The sequence below is a fragment of the Dipteris shenzhenensis genome, chromosome 4 (assembly GCF_047967505.1).
Source record: "Dipteris shenzhenensis isolate YYH24624 ecotype China chromosome 4, Dip_SZ_1.0, whole genome shotgun sequence".
Taxonomy (NCBI): domain Eukaryota; kingdom Viridiplantae; phylum Streptophyta; class Polypodiopsida; order Gleicheniales; family Dipteridaceae; genus Dipteris; species Dipteris shenzhenensis.
Window position 1 is genome coordinate 55,665,737 of NC_141599.1, and position 22,244 is coordinate 55,687,980.

The 22,244-nt window shown below is 44.3% G+C and overlaps 2 protein-coding genes across 3 annotated transcripts in view; one reads left to right on the forward strand and one right to left on the reverse strand.

The window, feature by feature from the left end:
- Positions 1-1,878: 1,878 nt before the first annotated feature.
- TSBTYPE2 (tryptophan synthase beta type 2) overlaps positions 1,879-22,244 on the reverse strand; it is a 33,316-nt gene continuing 12,950 nt past the window's right edge. Inside the window, exons 2-7 of one of the 2 annotated variants that reach the window (XM_087374173.1) lie at positions 7,218-7,323; positions 4,048-4,363; positions 3,652-3,868; positions 2,858-3,395; positions 2,537-2,635; positions 1,879-2,415 (exon numbers count right to left, since the gene is read on the reverse strand). In XM_087374173.1, the coding sequence (XP_087230299.1) occupies positions 2,162-2,415; positions 2,537-2,635; positions 2,858-3,395; positions 3,652-3,868; positions 4,048-4,316 (1,377 nt within the window). In that variant the 5' untranslated portion in view covers positions 4,317-4,363; positions 7,218-7,323 and the 3' untranslated portion in view covers positions 1,879-2,161. The remainder of the gene's footprint in view (positions 2,416-2,536; positions 2,636-2,857; positions 3,396-3,651; positions 3,869-4,047; positions 4,364-7,217; positions 7,324-22,244) is intronic. The other variant, XM_087374172.1, reaches the window with a different exon arrangement.
- LOC147903076 (uncharacterized) lies at positions 14,736-15,720 on the forward strand. Its single transcript, XM_087373131.1, has 2 exons — positions 14,736-15,018; positions 15,156-15,720. Exons 1-2 carry the CDS (start codon positions 14,836-14,838, stop codon positions 15,636-15,638), a joined length of 666 nt encoding a protein of 221 aa, XP_087229257.1. The 5' UTR covers positions 14,736-14,835; the 3' UTR covers positions 15,639-15,720.

Here is a 22,244-nt window from a genome sequence, read left to right on the forward strand (position 1 = left end):
TTGTGAACCATTCCTGATGATTTGTCATATGAGATGAGGCACCGCTGTCGATGTACCAAGGATCCTAATCTGCTTGGTTGACTTGATAACTGAAATCCTCTTTTGAATTACAATCGGTGTGTATAGGTACACTGTATCAACCTTTTGCATTTCCTCGTTTGCAAGAAACATATTCCCATGTTCATTTGCATAATGACTGTGACTAGAATGTCCACCACGATGATTCTCTTCCGTGAAAATTTTCTTTATTACTGCTGGACTGACGGTCGTACTGCTTCTTACAGGCAATGTCTTTCATTGTGTCCTAACTTATGACAGTAGTTGCATTGAATGTTTGACACGGTGGAAGTATTTCCTCATCCTTGAAATCTTTCTCAATTGGAATGATTCTCTTTGCTGATTCTGATATTGCTAAGGATGATGCTGATACTGATGATTCTGACTTTGTTGCTGATTTTATTTCTGATGATGACCACTTCGCTAGAATGATCTACCTCTGCCTCTGTTTTTGCCTAAAGCTGTGTATGCTTAATCATTGGAATGACCGTTGCATGCATGAATGACATGAGTCCTGAGTTCTTCACCAAGCAAGACTGCCTGAAGTTCTTTCAATATCGAAATTTATCGTTGGATAGCAATACTCTAGATTAGATTCTCGTATCCTTCTCCTAGTCCATTTAGAATGACTTGAACCATTTCTGCTGGATTCATGATCTCTCGTGCTGCTACGATATGATTGTTGTAATATTTGATTCTGAATACGTAAGCATGACCGATTTCACTACTGTTGTGAAAACTCTGGTTGATCTAGTTTCTTAGTGTAAGAATTCTAGAAGTATTCTTGGATTCATAGAGAGCCGCGAATATATCCCATGCTTCTTTTGATGTCTTGACGGCGTTGAGTTGTCCTAGCGTGACATCTTATACATTTTTCTTGATCAGATGATATGCATACTTATCTTTCTTATCCCATTTTGCCTATGCTCGAGCAATGGCAGGATCTTCTACTACAAGTGCGGAGACTGTTGGTGTAGCTGAAGATCCCACTACTGTTGTTGATACTATGAGACAACAGGTGAAGTAAAGCTACTATTGGTTGGATTGTCCAATGGTCTAAGTGGTAGATCCATAAACATACTCTTATTTGTCCAAAAGTGCAAAAATGATATCCATTCGGTATTTTCATGTGCTGTAATTGAAGTTTTCTAGCTTAGCAATAAATGCATCTAGATTGAGGTTGCTAGTCATATACACCTCGTGCAAGAAATGTACTCAAAGTGTGTGAAATCTCTATTTAAATCAACTGCAAAACAATGACTGTGGCAAGTGAAATCTGAACTGTCGGTAAAGATAAAACTGCAATATATAATCCGATCTAAATTACGAGGCTTATGGCACATAATGTCAGAAATAGCCAAGCGACTTTACAAGACTAAAATAAAGTGCACAATGTCGTGAAAATAAATATGCTTTACAATGATGGCATATGTGTGTGAAATCAAATCATGTGCTATCTGCCCACCACTGATCAATCAATCAATGCCTCTCAACACTCTGAAGTCTACTCACTGAACTGATGAACGTCAGGCTTTAGGTAACGTGATGATGTGAAACCATATGTAAGCGTAGGGTTGACTCCGAGTAAGAACTAGTCGAAAATTTTGAGCATGGCTTAGATTGGAAACTTGAAGAAATTCAAATCGTCTCCACTATGGCGATCTAGTCTAATCTGATCTAGATCTATACCAACCGTCGATCGATGAAAAGAACAAAGAATTTCTTTTTCTTCGGTTCTTTTTATGTGCTGGGTCAGATGCGTCGATGTAGAGATGACAGCATAACATAAAATCAAAACTGGGCAGGATGATGGTGAATAAATGACAAAATAAATAAATTTCCTCCGCTGAAAGTCTGAATTCATTTCTACAAGTTAAACTTCTTGGCATGTGACAAGAGTGAAACGTTCGTGGCAACCAACTCTCCATTGAATGCTGTTCATAAGGTACATTTCTAGTATTAAAGGAGATATATGGGATTAAGTAACATTGTCACTCAAGACAAATAAAATGATGAGGCCATATTCATGTCATTACAGTTTTTTAATTTAGCAAGTGGCTCTTAACTGCGCGAGTGGTATTGACCCTGTCGACCTGTAGGTTTCCTAATGGATGGCTGGAATCTTTGAAATTGCTTCTGTTACCTTGTCCTCTGGATATGCAAGATCAATCATCTGACCAGTCATGTATTTCTCATAGGCAGCCAGATCAAAATGCCCATGTCCACATAGCGCCATTAAGATCACTTTTTCTTCTCCTGTTTCTTGGCAGCGTAAAGCTTCACGCACCACTGCAGCAATGGCATGAGCAGGTTCTGGGGCTGGTATGATGCCCTCTGTGCGAGCAAATTGGATTGCCCCTGAAGAAACTTGAGACGCATTAATGTATGCAACAACATCAGGTTGATCAAAGAAACGTTTTGGAGAGACTCTACTCTATTACAATAAAAGAAGCAACTTAAATCATTGCACAGTATTTACCTTGGAAGCATTCGATTTGTGGGATTGCAATAGCTTCCATAATACCCAGATTGTACAGATGGGACACTAACGGTGCCATACCATGATATCGCAATCCTCCTACAAGAAATGTGAGACCAGATTCTTGTACAATTATTATGAAATTTTAAAAAGCCAGCATTACAAAACATCTGAAATGCAAGAACTAAAAGTTTTCAGCTACAATCCATAAAACTAACTAATTAAACCCATTCTCGCTGTCCACCTCTCTTTGGACAATGATTGTAAAGTCACAGTCAACCATAGAAATTCTAGGCTTGCATAAATTAGAGAATGATCAACCTGCATGAATGGGATCTGGAATAAAATCATGTCCAAGAGTATGCATCTTCAGAAGTGGGGTGATCCCAGCTGTGTCTCCAAAATCGTAAGCATACACACCCTTCGTCAATGAAGGACATGCTGCAGGCTCAACTGCTTTGATAATGGGGTTGATGTTGCCCTTTATTTTTTCACGAATGAAAGGGAAAGCAAGCCCTGAAAAGTTAGATCCTCCCCCAGTACAGCCAATAATTATGTCAGGTGTTTCTTCCACTAATGCCATTTGCTTCAAGCACTCTTCCCCAATGATGGTCTGGTGAAGGAGGACATGATTGAGAAGACTACCCAGGCTATATTTAGTATCTGGATCCACTAGTGCTGCTTCCACTGCCTCAGATACAGCGATTCCCAAGCTGCCAGGACAGTGAGGATCCTTTTCGAGAATAATTTTCCCAGCTTGAGTCAGGTTTGAAGGCGAGGGGTGCACCTTTGCACCCCATGTCTCCATCATGAGCTTTCGGTATGGTTTCTGATCATAAGATGCACGCACTTGCCACACCTGTTCATTTTAAATTTGTATGTGAGCTTTGATTTGACGGGTTGAAAATTTACATTGTGATTTCAACCCAGTATTACTCCTGTCAGCATGCACATTAACTTGGAAATCTATAGGGCCTCCTTTTCTTTGATCAGAGGCTTTTCCAGTCTCTTTTCCATAATTAGAAAGCAACTTGAGAATGTCAGGAAAACCAGGAAAAACAAAGGGAATTGCAATGAAAAGGATGCCAGGTTTGAAGCATCGCAGGTGCATTCACCTCACAGTCGATACCAAAATGACTGCATGCAAATGCAAGTGCACTTCCCCACTGCCCAGCACCTGTCTCTGTAACAAGCCGCTTTACGCCTGCCTGAGCATTATACCAAGCCTGTGGTACAGCTGTATTAGGCTTATGGGATCCAGCAGGACTGACACCTTCATACTTGTAGTATATCCTTGCAGGTGTCTCTAGCAGCTTCTCCAATTGCCTTGCTCTGTAAAACACCTTTGTTTATTTTAATAAGACTATGAGTGTACCTTTTCTTTGAAGTATGAGCTTTCCACATTAGAATATAGACAGAAACTATGAAATAACTGAAGGTAGCTCTAAAGATTAAGAAAATGCACCTTACTTCAAGCTAGTGTAGGAGATAATCAATGTGAAGATACACACCTGAAGAGTGGTGTAGGGCGCCATATACGGTAAACATCAAGAACTTCTTCAGGGATATCGATGTATGTTTTTATGCTACCCTCTTGTTCAATCAAGGATAAAGGAAAGAGGGGCAGTAAATCTTCAGGGTTTAGGGGTTCCTGAGTTTGTGGGTTCAATGGTGGAGGGGGTGGTTTTGGAAGGTCTGCAATCAAGTTATACCACTGTTGAGGCATATCCCTGTCTGCCAAGGTAATCTTTCTGGCATGTCTTGGGCTAAAGTTTGCCATGGCTCTGTGGTATGGCTGTTTCTTTGAATTAAAAGCTCCATATGCCTCTGCAGACACAAAAATCATACAATGAAAAGAGCATCACAAACTTGTCTGTACCACCTTGACTCTGGTTGGATTTGGAAAGTCAAATAGCCTTGATTAAACATGTAAAAAATATGTCTCAGCTACCAAATCCATATGAAATGCAGCCTTGAAACTGCAAATACGTGCTTGATAAAAAGGCATAGAGCAAGACCCACAACTAACAAAGGATACTGAGAGCTGGATGAGAGACTTGCATAGGGCACAATAGCAAAAAGTGGGGAAAGACGAGAGCAATAAAATACATAACTCTGCCACAAACAGCAGACAACAGATTAGAAAAATCTCGCAAACCAACATCGCACACTTTATCATTTACAAAGCATATAACTAAACACAGAGCCCTAAGCCAATACAGCGGTATTTTGTGTGGACCTTAAAACATCACTGAGTGTAATCATGGAGATTGGACGTGTATGATGAGCAATTGCAAAGACTATAAGCAGAATGAAAGCTGCTCAAAATCCAATCTTTGCAACAGAAAATGGAACTTTCCTGCAGACCAATGGTGCATGTTTAATCATTTATTAAGCAACTGATCAGTCACCCAATAGAAGAGTATTTTGTGTGGACTTTACAACATCACTGAGTGTGATGATTCATTTGAAAATTTGTGCAAAAAGACCCCCAAATGTAAGCCTAGCCCCTACTAAATTAGCCAATATTTGGCATGTTGCGGTAACACCATACATGATAACCCTCAACCTGTTCTGGTCAGCTATCTCCCGATTACACTCTTGTTCCCCTCCTCACTTTGACTTCATCACAATCACTCAATGATTCCCTCACACTCTCTCTCTCCCCCACTCACTCACGTATTCCTTTCAATTCTCTCTTCCCGGCAAATAGCCAAGAAACAGTCTTTCCGAATGACCCCTCTAGGAAGGACCGGTATGTGCAAGCTAAGTAAGTTGTGAAGATTGAGGGCATCTCTTGTTTTGAAACTAGGCGGCTTTTACATCTCCCGAATAGGCCTACTGGGGACGGACATCTGCCGATGGCAAAGGCTAACATTGGAAAGAAATTGGATAATGCATAGTTGTGGGTAACGCTGATATTAAAATTCTACTTCTGTTTTTTCGCTTCAGCTCCTATTGACTTCGAAGGCTCCACAAGATCTGCTAAGAAAATCCACATCTTCGGTGCAAAAGGGGCAAGTAGATTCATGTCTTGGAGCTCCCATACTTTGTTATCATAAGCAGCTTCCAAAACACGCTGTGGAAAAAAAAAAATAGTGTATGTCTATGTGGAACTCCTTTTTGGTATTACTGTGGTGGTCATTAAATGATCTTTAAAAATAGTCTCTTCAACATCATTAGGCAAACCCTCCAAGTCACAAAAGAAAAAGAAGAAGAAGAAGAAGAAGAGGATAGAGAGAATGAATACTGAGATCAATGTGTAGTCGTGCTCAACTTCATTCTCTTAATCTCTTGATGGAAGAAGCGAAACATATACGTAAAAATGTATCCAACTAAAGCACGTCACTGACAATGCCCATAATTTAGAAAACAGAGGACCAGCAATGAATCATGCTATTGATTCTTCAAAAACTATATCACTAAGGTCACACCACACCTCCAATACCAATAGCAACCATCTTCATTAACATGAAACGCCATCAAGTTGCACCCTCCTGTTTTCCTATACGACTCTTATTAGACTTCAATATCCTTTAAACCCCCTACATATCTGCCTAATTGAATGGCAAACAGCCACATCAAATCAACTAGAATACCCCTTTGCATGCATCTAGAGCCTCCCTAGAGAGTTGCTTTAGAGCTCAAAGGTTTAACAGCAAACCCAAAAGCTCAAAACTCTAGACTACGTAGACCAGTTTAAGAGTAGCCGCATAATAACAGACTTTGAGCAAGGAAAGGACATCGCAAAAAGATTCAGAGCTTTTGCACTGCGAATCAACGTTCCATCCATAGGTCCAACAGTTGCTCTCCTTTATATTGGGAGGAGGCTTTCCCAAAGGACAGAGATAAAACGCACTCTGAGAGGCACCGCTTCTCCTCGCGTGTCAGCTCCCTTTCATCGCCTCATTGACGCTGCTGAGTCTGACTGATTGCAGACTGTAGGTCGTTGAAAGGAGGCAGTTCCCTGGTTCTTTTCAAAAACTTGAGCCCCTTATTATTACCGACGCAGGTTCAAGTTGAGTTCCCCAGCGCCTGGACCTCTTTCCTTCTCGAGGAAGGGGGCAGTTCACTGGTTCTATTCACAGTCTCTTCCCTTTGCTGCTGTCTCAGTCACTCTCTCCTTGGCGCTTCCAAGTTCCAGGAGTTCAGCCAGCTTCCAACATTCATTCTCTTCTCCTATCGAGTCTCTGCTTTGAAAGTTGACAGGTGAGGCAGGACTCAGGATTCGTGCACCGCAATTCCGTAATTCAACCACGTCCCAAACACACTTCAGCAAACAAGGAATAGGGGGAATTCGGTGCGCAGGGAGGGAAAGGAAAGGAGAAGGGGCTGCATAGTTTGTTATGTTGCACAATGACAAAAATGGAAGCAAGATCTAAGTCAAATGTGGAAGCCTAAATATGCACAAAAGGAGTGGTTGCACCTATCTACATTAAGATTTCACCCTCAAATTTTGAGCAATTCATTTGAAGTGAAAGACCCAAGGCCAATGACGTGAAAAGTCAATTCAAAACAACGAAAAACTGATGCAAAACCTCACTAGAACTTCATACTTTTGTTTTTTAACTTGAGCACAATTTGTTAGACAGGCTGAATGTTGTTTACCAAGTACTTCAAACCACATTAAAAATTCTGACCAATGATAATGAGAATGGTTTTCTCTCAGTTAACTTCTTACCACGAAAAAATCATAATGAGATACTGCATGAGTTGTTCATTATGTTCAAAGGTCAATGATGCCAACCATTCGTGCAACCTTTATTGCCAAAATTTGGCTCCCATACCTGGAATTAAGAATTCTGGTCATCATAAGAGAAAGAACTGTCACCAATAGCCCTCCCTGCTTGGCTGAATTGCTAAGTCCTGTTTTTTCAATACATGATAGGACATTCCATAGTCTTGCTGAAAAGCTCTGAAGATGTCACTTGAAATGTTAAAGAAGTACCCTCAAATGCCTATAACATATCCAAGGAAAAAAATAGGGGGCTAATTTTCACCCAAAGGCGAATCTGTAGGCTTCTCCAAGTTGGCTGGGCTAATATTTAGAGCTATGATTTCTAAATTAACATGGGCAAATATTTAAGCTTCCAAATATTAGGAGGATTAGCAAGCCAAAAACCGAGCAATACAAAACATTAAAAGATTTATAAATCCCCTATTTGAGTAGCAAAAAAATATAATTTATTCAAAGGTCCATATGTTTCCTCAATGCTAGAAGGTTAAATATGCATATAACTTTAAAGGCCACTAACACTTTTGCTTTCTTGATTTTCCTACCGCTTCAACAAATTCTCGCTCGCTTTTTTGGGCTTGCTCGCTTTTTGGGGCTCGCTCTATCAACTGCCTCAAATAGTGGTCTAATATTTGTAAGTCTACATTGGAAAGATTTGCTTCACTTCCATAGCTGTTTTCCCATCTTTTTTTTACCATGTTGCATATCATGGACCATGTGAGACCATTTCAAAATGTTGGAAGGAAATGGTTTTTGCCCCACATCAGACAAAGTTCCTCAAAGGCTGTATATGTGTATTGCTCATTGCCCCTTGCCTAGGTGTCAAGTCATGGCTTGTGAGTTGTAATGAAGAGGGAAAAAGGGAGGACCATTAGAGGCCTCTTAGGTGGGAAATATGGAGGGTCTATATACAGCTCTGATTGTACACTTTTGATGTGACATCTAATCCTATCTACTCCCCCCACTCTCTCTCCCACCCTCTCTATATCTCTCTTCCCCTGACCCCTTCTCTCTCTCTTCCTCTCCCTCTACCCCTTTCCTTCCTATCTCTCTCTCTCCTCCTTCCTCTTCCCCTTTTCTACCAAGTCTGGCCCTTCACCAATTTTGCCCCTATCCCCTTCATTACATTGGTATCAGAGCCCCGACTCTGGCACCTTTGGAGACGCTCTACTATGCCACTATCTTGAGCCTAACACGAAGGGCAGTGTTCAACATCAGCTACGTTGATCTCGCCTTTTTGATGACTAGGCCAACGTTGGCACACACATAGCTGAGCGTCTGTCGCATGGTGCAAGCCAATATGCAGTGCTTCATCTGGACCCGCTACGTATCTCCAAACGGCCGATCAACTGCAGCTCTACCCCATTAATGGGACTCCCGTAGGCAATGTGAACCTATCCCGTGAACGTCTTGCGTTGGACCTCTGCAAATCTCTACATATCTCCAAACCGTCCAAAGGTAGTTGCTGTAATAACGATGACCGGCGAGATGAACGGCGAAATTTTGACAACCAACGCCAACCCGACCTCTAAACAACCAACCAAAATCTATGTGAACGCAAGCAAAGGCGGACAATTGCACCATCACCCACAACACCTCTCTCCCTCACCTGCGACGCCCGTGAGACCTCCTCCACGCCCCACCATCGGCACTCCCCACCGCGTGCACCTACCGCCCTCGTGCGCCCACATCGCTTGCAAACCTTAGCCTACAAGGTTCTTCCTAGGTTAGACTAGCAGAGGTTAGTTAGGTTGGGTTAGGTTAGTTAGGTTTGGTTAGTTCAATTAGGTTAAGGTTAAGTTGTAGGTTGCATTAGGTTAAGCTAACCAAGGTTGAGTTATTTAAGAATTGGGTTAAGTTACACTAACCAAGGGGTGACTTTATGGTCCCAAGTGTCTCGATTGTCCTTAGGTTAGGATACTCACTATCTTAGGTGACTTAGGACCCCCCAAAAAAAGGGGCAAAAAGTCAAAATTGCAGAGAGGAACAAAGCAGAAGTGAACCCTTGGTGTAAAGCGTTTCCATTCAGAAGCATTAAATAAATATCGTGAGGGGTGCCAAGGCATTTGGGGCCAGTGAGTGCATTGTGTGCTATTTTCATTGAGCAACGACATATTAGCCTCCCCTTTGTTGTTGTTACAGTTTGTTTCTAAGTTGTGCTAAGTAGAAGAAGATCACTGCCGTTTTGTTTATTGAAGACCGGTTTCAGCAATAGAAAATCGACTATATTATTTGTAATTTTGAGACCTCGAAAATCGCACCGGTTTGTAGGCGCATATCGGGAGACCTCAGTAATCGCATCCGTCAGGCACTAGGCACTCAACGGGCGGAGACCTCGGCAATCGCCTCCGCCAATTGCACCACACTCAGAGCGGGCTTGTTGCGTGGGGCAATAGAAAATCGCCTATATTATTTGTAATGTTGGTCCATACCCCGTAATAGTGGTTCAACCATACAACCAAGAGCCGCACCCGCCCATACTTCATCCCGGCTCCTATCTTCACCCGTAAGCGTTTACGTCCTTGAAAGGAGTAAGGGCTTTGCAGTTGAATTCTTTAGGCCCAGTCAAGTTGATTCGATGGGTTCAATTTTCTATTTCCCACATCATGGTTTCGGAGCACGGGAGTTCAGCTACCAAAAGGCCCAATTCAGCGTCTAGATGATCCAGTAAGAAGCATTGTAAGGGATCTGAAGACGAACTTAGTAAAGGATTTGTGAAAGAAAAGATCAGGGAGTTTCAGTCTCTGAAGCAAAAGCCGCAATCTCTTCTTCTGCATCCCGAGGATGCTCTCGTCATAAGCGCAGAAGAAGGAGATCCAAATCTCGAAGCAAAGACTTCAAGGAAGGCGATAAGTCGGTCAAGTTCACTACTTTTAATGGAAAGTATGAAGCCACTGAAAATGCTTTGCAGTTCATTCGTCAGTTTGATATAGCCTTCAAAGCGGGACCCTATCGCGAGAATTCCAAGTCATTGTAAGGCTTCACCTGACAAATAGTGCCATTGCTTAGTGGGGAGCTCTTCTAGTTGCAGAAGAGGCTCCAAAGATATGGATAGACTTTAAGAAGCAGTTTTATGAGTAGTTTTTGCCCAAGAATTTCTTTGATGATGTTCATACAGCCTCGGAAAGTGAGTGCATGGCAGCGTTTGACACCATCGAGACATATAATCAAAAGTTTTGGACAACTTATCTTCAGATCAAACCCTTCAAAGAAATTTCAAAAAAGACCAAGCTTCGGAAGTATCGAGCGGGATTGCTTCCCAACGTATGAACTCAAGTAAGCATTGATTCAAAGAAGACGAAGTTTCGAGATTTAAAGCATTCAACTTCCATGGTTGAACTACTAAGGGAAGACCTTCTTCACACTGTAGCAAAAAAGGGGAAGGGTGTGGATACTAGCATGTCACGAGGACATAAAAAGTGATGTAAAGTATCTTCGTAACTCAACCTACGCTTAACCCAAGGTTAACCATGGTTAAGTGTTGTAATGGTTTGGCCGTGAGGGACTGGCTAGAGGAAGTGCACACTTCCTAGAAGTTCCTAAGGGCAAAGTCTAGGTGCACCACTAGGTCCTAGGGGCAAGACAAAGGCTTTAAAAGAGGGGTCTAAAAGTTGGGCCCAAGGACAACCAACATTGTCCTTGGTATGGGGGTTAGGACTTTAATGAAGGGGCAAATGGCAAGGAGATTTGTCATGCATGTGTATGCATGCCCTTCCCCCACCTTCCATATCTCTCCTCTCACTCTCCCAAAGGTGTTGGACGTTTTCAATTGTTCTTGTGCAGTTTTTAAGCTCGTTGAGCTATTTCAAGCCTGTTTTCAGCCGTTTTCAGCCGTTTTCTGTTTTGACTTTTCCAAGGCTAGTACGCACTTCTAGGAAGTGCCAGAAGTCATTTCTGAACTTTTTGAAATTTTTCGTACGGACTGTACGGATGTCCGTACGGACATGTGCAGCTACCTCCAATAGGTGCCCGGGGTTGTCTTTTGCTGTGCTGGACCTTTGTGCACATGTTTTTAGCTGCGTGGTGGCTCCTGGAGCTGTTTTGGAGCAGTGCACGCTGCAAGAGGAGCTTTCCCTACTGCTTTTGGCACCTTCTCTTAGGAGGACAAAGGCACAGATCCTGAGGCAATTTCGACGCAAATCTGTGAACCATCTTTCCTCTACAGCTCGTTCTTGTTCACCCTCCGCTCTCTACCTTCATTTCTCTCTTCTCTTGATTGCTGGAAGACACCTGCACCCTGCGGGGAGCCTGGACAAAGGATAGGTGCGAGGAAGGAGCTCGCCCCTCTACCACAGACACCGGGAGTTGGTTCCAAGTTCGGTTTTTCCTTGTTCTTTCTTGCTTTGCAGCTTTTTGCAGTGCATGCGTGTTGTGTGCAGTCCTTTCAAGACTCCAACAGGTTCTAGGAAGCACCCAAAGGCAAGGGTGATCCTGTGGAAGGCCTAAGGACAGTGTGGATGCATGTAATAGCCTTGAGGCTGCCTTGAGCTCAGTTTGCCAGTGGTTTGGATGCCTGAATGCCTCTAAGTTGTGTCAGATCAGAAGTGAATGCCTGAGTATGCCTTGCCAGTGGGAATTCTAGTGGTGCATTGGGATTAGATGCCTTGACGACAAGTAGAGGATTTGCAGAGAGGAATAGTGCAGGGTTGAACCCTTGTTGTAAAGCATTTCCATTCAAAAGCATTAAATAAATACCGTAAGGGGCGCCAAGGCATTCGGGGCCAGTGGGTGCACTGTGTACTATTTTCATTGAGCAGGGGCATTCTAGCCTCACCTTTGTTGTTGTTGAAGCTTGTTTCTAAGTTGTGCTAAGTGATTGAAGTGCCTGAAGCTTGCATTGTGGCTATTTATGAAGTTTATCACTGAGTAGAAGAAGATCATTGCCCTTTTGTTTACCGAAGGTTGGTTTCAGTGGTTCCATTGCCGGGATATCACCATCTTCCTACAAAGGTGAGCCCTGGGAGTGTTGGGTGAAGAAAGCCCCATTGCATTTTTGTTACAGCCATACCATCAACAATCATGTCGCACCGCGAGAGATCACTGACTATCTCCGAGCAAGAAACAGACAGCTTTGATGAGGAGCACAATACTAGTGAGGGTAAAGAAGAGCAAAATGATGAGGGACAGATGTTTCTCTCGAGCATGCCACTGAGGATTCGCAGGACGAGGTAGATGAGACAGAGGAGCTTGATCCCAATGCCCTTTTTCAGTTACAAATGCAAAGTGCAGTGGGAGCCCTGTCACAGCTGCAACAAACTTTCATCGAGATTATGCAAGCTTCTCCTGGTAGTAATGCTGGGTAATGTCAATACTTTTCATTCAATTAATCAAGGACATAGTTGCACGAAACGTACGTTTCGTGACAGGAAACGGAAACGGCGAAACGGAAACGCCGTTTCGTTTCTGCCGTTTTTTCAGAAACCCTAAAAACGGGTTTTCTCTCTTTTCTTTCGGATTTCGCCGCGGCCTGCTCTGTTTTTCGCCGCCTCCTTCCAGAATCCAGCCTCCTTCCAGCATCCTTCAAGCTCTCTCCATCCCGATTCCCATCCTTTGCTCTTGGACCTGCCCTCACCTCCATCCGTCTCTGAGCTCTCTCCATCCTCTTCATCCTTTGCTCCATCTTCTCCATCCTTGGCAGCCTGCTCTCCTGACTCCATCCCTCCATCCTTCTTCTCTCCATCCTCTCTTTAATCTTACCTTCTACCTCTCGAGTCTCCATCCTCCTCCTCTCCATTCTCCTTCACTTCTACCTCTCCATCCTCTCCATCCTCTTTTACCTCTATCTCTCCATCCTCCTTCTACAATCTACCTCCCATCCTTTCTCACGACTCACGAGTCACTTGTGACCTCTCCATCCTCCTTCTCACCTCTCCATCCTCCTCAATGCCGAGAGATGCTTATTGGGTCCATGTCTCCCTCCTGGATAGTTATAAAGGAGGCGGTGGCTCCAAGAAGTGGAGATGCAACTATTGCGGCGTAAGCAAGACGGGGTCTGTCACACGGGTGAAAGACCATCTAGCAGGTGTTCCCTGCAAGGATGTAGGACCTTGTGAGTTCGTGCCTACTGCAGTGAAAGGTGGCCTAGCAGAATGGAAGCGTGCGCATATGGCAGCCTTGGCTGCAAAAAGTGGAGGACAAGGGCTGCAAGATGAAGAAGAGGCTGTTGACACTGAGCCATTGGATGATGCCAGCACATTGGGTTCTGCAAAGAGAAGTAGAGGGGCATCAACTACATCGAGCGCAGGTCCTAGTGCCACAAGAACACCCTTGCCACATGGATCAATTAGTGTGGATGCTAGTGCGGGGAAAAGAGGATCACTGCAAAGGTCTAGCATTCAAGCACGCTTGCAAAAGCAAGCAGTGAAGGAGGCCACTAGTGAGCTCACAAAGCTCTTCATACAATGTGCAATACCCTTTCATGTGGCGAAGACTACACGATGGAGGAAGGCCATGAGAGCCGTAAGCCGCATTGGGTATGAATGGGAAGGGCCTACATATGAGGCCTTGCGGACAAGAGAGCTAAAAAGAGAGAGGGAATGTGTGGAAGACCAAATGAAGCCCTTGAAAGAGACTTGGAAAAAATATGGATGCACACTCTTATGCGATGGATGGTCAGATGCACGCAAGAGGAATGTGTACAATATTTTAGTATCTTCTTGCAAGGGAACCATGTTCTTGAGAGCCATAGATGCTTCCACTGCAGGTACAGTGATTACAGGGCTGTATATTTGGGAGCATTTACGGGCAGCCATTATGGAGATAGGTGTTGAGTATGTGGTGCAGGTCGTGACAGATAATGGCAGCAATTGTGTGTCAATGGGTGCCATGTTAGAAGATGAGTTCCCTAAGATTGTGTGGACACCCTGTGCCTCACATTGCCTTGATCTTTTGATCGAGGACCTAGGGAAGATACCTTGGATTGATGCCATCTTCTCCACAGCCCGCAGTATCGTGAAGTTTGTCACGAAGAGACCCAAAGTCCTCAGCATCTATCAGGCTTACAGTGACCTTGAGCTATTGAAACCTCCAACCACAAGGTTTGCTTACATGTTCATAGTGGTGGAGAGGCTTGTGCGAGTGCGCCAGGGCTTGTTGCGCACGGTTGTGTCTCGGGAGTGGGGAGATTGGGATGATAGAGGCCAAGCAAAGTCTATCAAATTTTTTCGCATGATCATGGATGAGTCTTGGTGGAATGAGGCAGAGGCATTAATCAAATCGATTAATCCTATCTACACGGTGCTTCGCATCACAGACATGGAGGGAAGCACATTAGGGCTCTTGTACGAGTTTATGGACAAGATTGGAGAGGCCCTCAACAGAAACACTTTCCTATCGCCTGATAAGTAAGACTTTTTACTTTTGTAATATGTATAATTATTGCAGTTACTAAATGGCAATTTGTTATCATGAAGCCTGGAATTTTCAGATATATATTATGTATGTACTTACTACTAGGAATAAGCGGTGGAATTGGTTCCACCGCCCAATCCATGCGGTGGCACATGTATTGCATCCGCTCTGGCGCAGTCAAGAGCAATATGAGAATGACGAGTTGGAGGAGGGGATGCAACAGTATCTACAAAATTGGACGGGTGGTGACTTGGAGATGCAACGAAGACTGGAGGATGAACTTCTATTGTTCCGCAATCATAGCCTCTCCTTTGGTCGACCTACAGCTAGGCTCCGAGAGACACAGTTGCAACCTGTCTCCTGGTGGGAGAAATATGGCAACTGTACTCCTACTTTGGTAAGAGTCTAAGAGACAAGTTCCAACGCCACTAGTTGGAGCTTAGTCGTTAAGTAATTTGAAGTTTTATCTACTACAAATATGTTTAAAGTTATCAAGTTCCTGATACTTATCTCGGCTTAATTGGCTTATGGCAGAAACGCCTTGCTATACGTGTTCTCTCACAGGACTGCAGTTCCGGTCCTTGTGAGAGGAACTGGAGCACTTGGGCCCTCTTTCACACAAAGAAGAGGAACAGATTGAGCACGGCTCAATTGGAGCGGTTGGTGTTTTGTCATTGCAACCTCCGTCTCCTTGAGTTCACCGCCGGCTGCCCCGAACCTCGCCAAGTAAATGTAGACAAGGTGGACGTGGAGAAGATGGAGGTCATCCCAGATATCCCACGGGAGGAGCTGGACATATACACCATGTTGTATGAGGAGCTGTCAGCACCAGCACACCACACACGATCATACACTCAACCATCTGGAGATGGTGCTAGTACTTCAGTTGCACCCGATGGTCCTGATCCTGATGTTGATGATTCTTCTTCAGACAGTGACACAGATGCCTCGAACTTATCTGAGGACGCAGAGGATGACGATGACGAGGAGGCCATGGATGATGCAGATGATCAGTAGTCCTGCTGTTTTTTTATATCATCCATGAGTGCTTTTATTTTGAGTCTTGCATGACTCATGAGTCATGAGTCATGAATCATGATCATGAAATTTGTGGACCATGAATCATGATCGTCTATGGAGTCTGGACATTGAATACTTTCAAGTTTCAAGTTTCAAGTTTCAACTTGTGTGCTAAGTTTAAACTTTAAGTACCTCAAACTTCTAAATTTCAGATTCTTGTAATGCCAAACTTGTTAGTCATGACTCATGATACATGTTGATTTCAGATTATTGAAGCATCATTCAAGAATTTAGAATCATAGAGGCATGAACCATGAATGATGCATTGATGCTTGAAGGCTGAAGCCTGAAGCTTCAGCCTTCAAGTATAGATAATTGTAATTTGTATTATGTATGATTTGCACTCTATTGATAATTATATTATGTATAAAAAATAAATTTTTATACATAAATTGTATCATATTGCCGTTTCTTCCGTTTCCGTTTCGGCGGAGCCCGGAAACTCCGTTTCTTCCGTTTCTTCCGTTTCCGTTTCGGCTGGTAACTATGATCAAGGACAGCAAGTCCTCCCTCAGCCCATGAAGCATCCAGGATATTTTGGCGGAGGATCAGTTTTTCAGTCAATGGTGGGACAGCCCACCGAAGGGCTTAGTATGCCTGGTACATACTTGGGTAGTTTCCAGCCAGGAATGCAGAATTTGCAGCAGCATATGGAGGGTGGAATGCCCCCTGCAAATGTCAATATGATGTATGCAAACATAGGGATGCAGCCCAGTATGCAGACAGGGATGCCAGGAATGATAAGCAACACTTGGAGTGTGCCACAGATGCAAGGAATGGGATCTAGAATGGTCAACCCCACCATGGGCACAGGCGATATGGTACAGAATATGGGATCCACAATGCCTCCACCATATTTACAGCCCCCAGTTTATGATAATCTTACTCTGAAAGGTAAGCTGAAAGATTATAAGGAGGGAGGGGCAGCTGTGAAGTTTGAAACCTTCAATGGGATGCAGGATAGATTGAAGGCTCTGACATTTGTGCAACAGTTTGATGCTGCCTATTTCGGTGGTCATTTCACAAAGTCTTCCAAGGTACGAAAGGCAGCCACCTTCTTTAAGGGTAACGCACTCCAATGGTGGACCGATTTGCTTTTGCAAGGTAAAGCCCCTAACACTTGGATTGAGTTCAAGCAAGTTTTCTCATATGCTTGGCTCACCACCACTATTGAAGTGGATATAATGACAGCATGGCATAAGCTGGATGCCGCAAACTGTAAGAATCTTGAAGAGTATAACAAAAAGTTTTGGGAGGCCTTATTGCCAGTTAGCTCGTATAAGACCGTATCATTGTCTGAGCAGGTGGAAAAGTATTGTTGTAGGCTGCCAAAGGAGCTTCGTGACTATTGCACCAAGACAAAGGTCTCCAACAACTCTCAGCTGATTGAGAATGCTGGTACAGCCTATGCTCTCATGCAGGGATGACTCCAGGATTCAAACGTAAGCAGCAGGATGACTCTTTCACAAAAAAGAAATTTGCCAAGACAACCAAAGTCAAGTTTGATGTGGACCAGCGATCTGATAGTAAGCCCAGTACCAAAGAGAGATTGTCTCCTGAGGAACGGCAAGCCCTATTTGAAGCTGGAAAGTGTTTCCTTTGCAAAGAAGAGGGCCATCAGGCCAAAGATTGCCCCAATCGTTAACGGAAACAACCTATGGGAGCACAAGAAGTGAAAAAGGACAGCCACACGTGCTAGGAGATTTGTTTTCCTTTGGTAGAAAGCAGTAATATTAGTATGAATAATTGTAACAGCCAGAAATTGGAGAGTCTCTCCTCTTTCTAGGCTGCTTTGTTATTTGCAGGATGTTTATTCCCAGCTAGTTTTGCATGGTAATTTGCAGGATGGTTCTTCCCTGCTAGTTTGTTGATTTTTGTATCAGTCATAAGATGGAGAGTCTCCTCTTCTGGTAAATTGCAGAATAAGTAGTCCTTGTTACTGTTGGATTGCTCTTGTTGCCCGGCATGGCTAGAGCAGCACATCCATGTATCACATGCCTGTTTTGGATGCTCTTGTTGCCTGGCATGGCTTGAGCAGTAAATCTATTTAGTACATGCCCGTTGGTTTTTTATTTGAACCATGAGGCAAGAATCCAAGTCTAGCATAGATTGGCTGAACCGATTCAGCTTGCAGTGATGCAAGTCTGCAAGGATATCGAGTACCGGGATCTATGTTCCTAGGATCCATTATTGCCATGTGTGTGTGGTTCAAGTTTTTGGAGGCGAGTGGACTAGCAGATTTCACTCAGAGTGGTGTAGTCCACTCCGTTGTTGTGCTTTGGGCTGACTTCGGTTGTAGCTCCTTCAGGCTCAGCAGAGCGTAGGTCTGGAGCATTGCCTGATGCTCAAGAGGGGGGTAATTCCTCCACCCCCTTGTCAACAGACAGGCTCACGATATCTAGAAGTTGCTTGGTGACACTGTATGTCTCACCCGAGGTATTGTTTGCTGACAATACATCTACTACGGCCCATGGGACTTCTATGATGAGTGTACTAGTCACTCCACACGGATGATGCATTGATGTATGGATGGACTCTCGAGCTCTCCTAGCCCATATTATCATTGCAGGTTGTATCTTACAGATGATGTATATTCTGGTATGGGCTATTTCTGCCTATTTGTACTTTTTCAGTAGCAACCTAAGTAGTTTGCTGTTTAAGAGGAGGGTATGGGCGAGTTCTTGGGAGGATGCAAAGCCGCCCTCCCACCCAGCGGCCCAGCTGGTATGCACAGGGTATTTCCAGGTTCTTTTTGCAAGCCTTCTGGAAGGCCTTGTGGGAGAGCTGGCGGCCGCGGAAGATCTCCTACTTCCTGTGGCTTCTTGCCCACAAAGGTCTTCCAGTGGGGAGCAGGACGGACGTTGTCAGATCTGTCATGAGGATGAGGAGTCACCAAAACACTGCCTGTGGAGTTGCACTCGCGCCCAGGAAGTGTGGAGGTGGACTTTCGGGATTCTTACTCGCGCAGCACCGGAGCTAGGATTGATCACTTGGGGCGCGTTCTGTTGGTGCAGCACCGCACCTGGTTTTCATCACTTATTCGCGGCATGTCAGCAGGACCCCACATTCCTTATCACACAGGGGACGTGGGGGCCGCTCGAGAGTATCCCGCAGCACCTAGCAGAGGCTGATACAGGAGCTCAGGAGAGGCAGCCAGTCTGGGAGATTATTAGCAGCATCGCAGGATGGCACATTTGGACCTCGCGCTGCGCGCAGATCCTCGGTGGCACCTCCTTATCGACTGCCCAGATCATGACTGATATTTGGAGCGAGATTATTCATACCCTCAGAGGCCAGTGGGACCAGATACAGGGGGACTCCCGGGCCGATCGGGAGAAGCGGAGACGCTTCCTTCATGTTTGGGACACACAGGGCCTCTTCTTCGAGCAGACTTCGCAGGGCCTTCGGTTGCGCTACTCACCATCTCTCTGGCTGTTCATTCACACTCGTCTTATCCCTCCGTGAGAGAGTGCTTTACTTTTTTGTTACCTTTTGGGCTGCGTTCGATTTGTGAACGCAGCCCATCAGCTACAAGGCTGACCTCTTGTATCTTGTTCTCGAAGTAATATAATTAGCACTGTTTTTTCGAAAAAAAATAAGAGGAGGGTATGTCACGAGGACGTGAAAAGTGATGTAAAGTTTCTTCGTAACTCAACCTACGCTTAACCCAAGGTTAACCATGGTTAAGTGTTGTAATGATTTGGCCGTGAGGGACTGGCTAGAGGAAGTGCACATTCCTAGAAGTTCCTAAGGGCAAAGTCTAGGTATACCACTAGGTCCTAGGGGCAAGGCAAAGGCTTTAAAAGAGGGGTCTAAAAGTTGGGCCCAAGGACAACCAACGTTGTCCTTGGTATGGGGGTTAGGACTTTAATGAAGGGGCAAATGGCAAGAAGGAGATGCCATTTGCATGCACGTGTATGCATGCCCTTCCCCCACCTTCCATCTCTCTCCCCTCACTCTCCCAAAGGTGTTGGACGTTTTCAGTTGTTCTTGTGCAGTTTTTGAGCTGTTTGAGCTGTTTCAAGCCCGTTTTAAGCCGTTTAAACTCTGTTTTGACTGTTCCAAGGCTAGAACACACTTCTAAGAAGTGCCAGAAGTCATTTCTGAACTTTTTGAAAATTTTCGTACGGATTGTACAGACATCCGTACGGCTGTACGGCTGTGCAGCTGCCTCTAGCAGGTGCCCGGGGTTGTCTTTTGCTGTGTTGGACCTTTGTGCACATGTTTTTGGCTGTGTGGTGGCTTCTGGAGCTGTTTTGGAGCAGTGTAGGCTGCAGGAGGAACTTTCCCTGCTGCTTTTGGCACCTTCTTTTAGGAGCACTCAGGCACAGATCCCGAGGCAATCATTTCGGGACAGATCTGTGAACCATCTTTCCTCTACAGCTCTTTCTTGTTCACCCTCCGCTCTCTACCTTCATTTCTCTCTTCTCCTAATTGCTGGAAGACACCTGCACCCTGCGGGGAGCCTGGATAGAGGATAGGTGCGAGGAAGGAGCTCGCCCCTCTGCCACAGACAGCGGGAGTTAGTTCCAGGTTCGGTTTTTCCTTGTTCTTTCTTGCTTTGCAGCTTTTTGTAGTGCATGTGTGTTGTGTGCAGTCCTTTCAAGACTCCAACACGTTCTAGGAAGCACCCAAAGGCAACGGTGATCCTGTGGAAGGCCTAAGGACAGTGTGGATGCATGTGATAGCCTTGAGGCTGCCTTGAGCTCAATTTGCCAGTGGTTTGGATGCATGAATGCCTCTAAGTTGTGTCAGATCAGAAGTGAATACCTGAGTATGCCTTGCCAGTGGGAATTCTAGTGGTGCATTGGGATTAGATGCCTTGAAGACAAGTAGAGGATTTGCAGAGAGGAACAGTGCAAGGTTGAACCCTTGTTGTGAAGCATTTCCATTCAAAAACATTAAATAAATACCGTAAGGGGCGCCAAGGCATTTGGGGCCAGTGGGTGCACTATGTACTGTTTTCATTGAGCAGGAGCATTTTAGCCTCACCTTTGTTGTTGTTGAAGCTTGTTTCTAAGTTGTGCTAAGTGATTGAAGTGACGGAAGCTTGCATTGTGGCTATTTATGAAGTTTATCAGTGAGTAGAAGATCACTGCCCTTTTGTTTATCGAAGGCCGGTTTCACTAGCAAGAGGGTTGTGGCACCAACCCAAGGTTCAAAGAGATTTCAGCCTCAGAAGCCGAGGAGCCCATTTAAGCCTTTCTAAGGAAAGTCAAAGTTTACTCCACAACAGAAAGGAGGGTAAGTGTTTCCATTGTGGAAAAGAAGGGCATATGGCTGCCCAATGCCCCGAAAGGCCTGCGGGTCCAAGGGAGCAAAACACGCCAAGAGAACCACCAAAGCATGTGGCAGGAGGAGTCCCATATATGTTAGGCAGAACCAGGAAACCGTGAGCTTTGCCTCGCGTGGGGTGAAGTAAGAGATCAGAATGCTTGAATTCTTTTTTATCCAAGAGCTACCGATAATTTCATTTCAGAAGATCTAGCTTTGAGGCTAGGAATTAAGACGGAAGAATTGGGATTATCTTTGGATGCAGAGCATGTTTTTGAAGGGGATCCATTCAAAGTCACACCTTTGATTGGAAAGCTCAAAATTCATGTACAGGGCTATGTAGACCACGAAGAGTTTTATGTTTCACCTCTCAAGCATTATGATGTTATTTTGGGTATGTTGTGGTTCCATAGAAAGGAGGTAGTTCTTGATTCTAAAGCAAGAACTCCCAGTTTTGTGCATCGGAATAAGCAACACAAAATCTTGACCAAGGGAAGAGGCGAGATCATTACGTTGTATCAAATATTTCCATTGCTAAATCAATAAAATCTACAATTTCTACATATATGGTCTTTGTTAAAGAGAGAGAGGGTGAACCTCAAGTGGAAATAAGTCCTTTAGAAAAATAAAAATTTTAGTTTCTAGCATCTTTCAAAGATCCCCACCGATCTGGTCCTGGACCTTCTCTAGATGTGGTGCCCACATGACAGCCATGATGCTGTCCATGTGGCAGCCCCTTTCTCTCATTTTCTGTGGGGTACTGCCCTAGGTCTCCCTCCCCCATGCTCTCCTCATATGGGGGCTTACAGATGGGGAGGTGACCTTTCTAACACTACTGTGTTTCAAGAACTCAGAAACCATAAGCTTTTTATTAATGCCAAAAAGAGGAATTCTTTCTTGACCAAATTCATTATCTTGGACACATTATTTCCAAGGAAGTGATTCGGATGGATCCCGCCAAGATTAAAGCTATACAAGAATGGCCAAAGCTCACCTCGGTACATGAAGTACGCAGCTTTCTTGGGCTTTGTCCCCATTACAAACGCTTCATCCAATCTTTGCTGATATAGCAGCCCCCTTATATGACTTAACACTACTGTGTTTCAAGAAGTCAGAAACCATGAGTTTTTTATTAATGCCAAAAAGAAGAATTCTTTCCTGACCAGGTTCATTATCTTGGACACATTATTTCCAAGGAAATGATTCAGATGAATCCCACCAAGATTAAAGCTATACAGGAATGGCCAGAGCTCACCTCGGTGCATGAAG

Excerpts from the sequence above, each read along its gene's own strand:
- LOC147903076 (XM_087373131.1), top strand. The coding sequence starts at position 14,836 with ATGCAACAGTATCTACAAAATTGGACGGGTGGTGACTTGGAGATGCAA. Across the intron at positions 15,019-15,155 it reads GCAACTGTACTCCTACTTTG|AAACGCCTTGCTATACGTGT; the intron begins GTAAGAGTCTAA and ends GGCTTATGGCAG.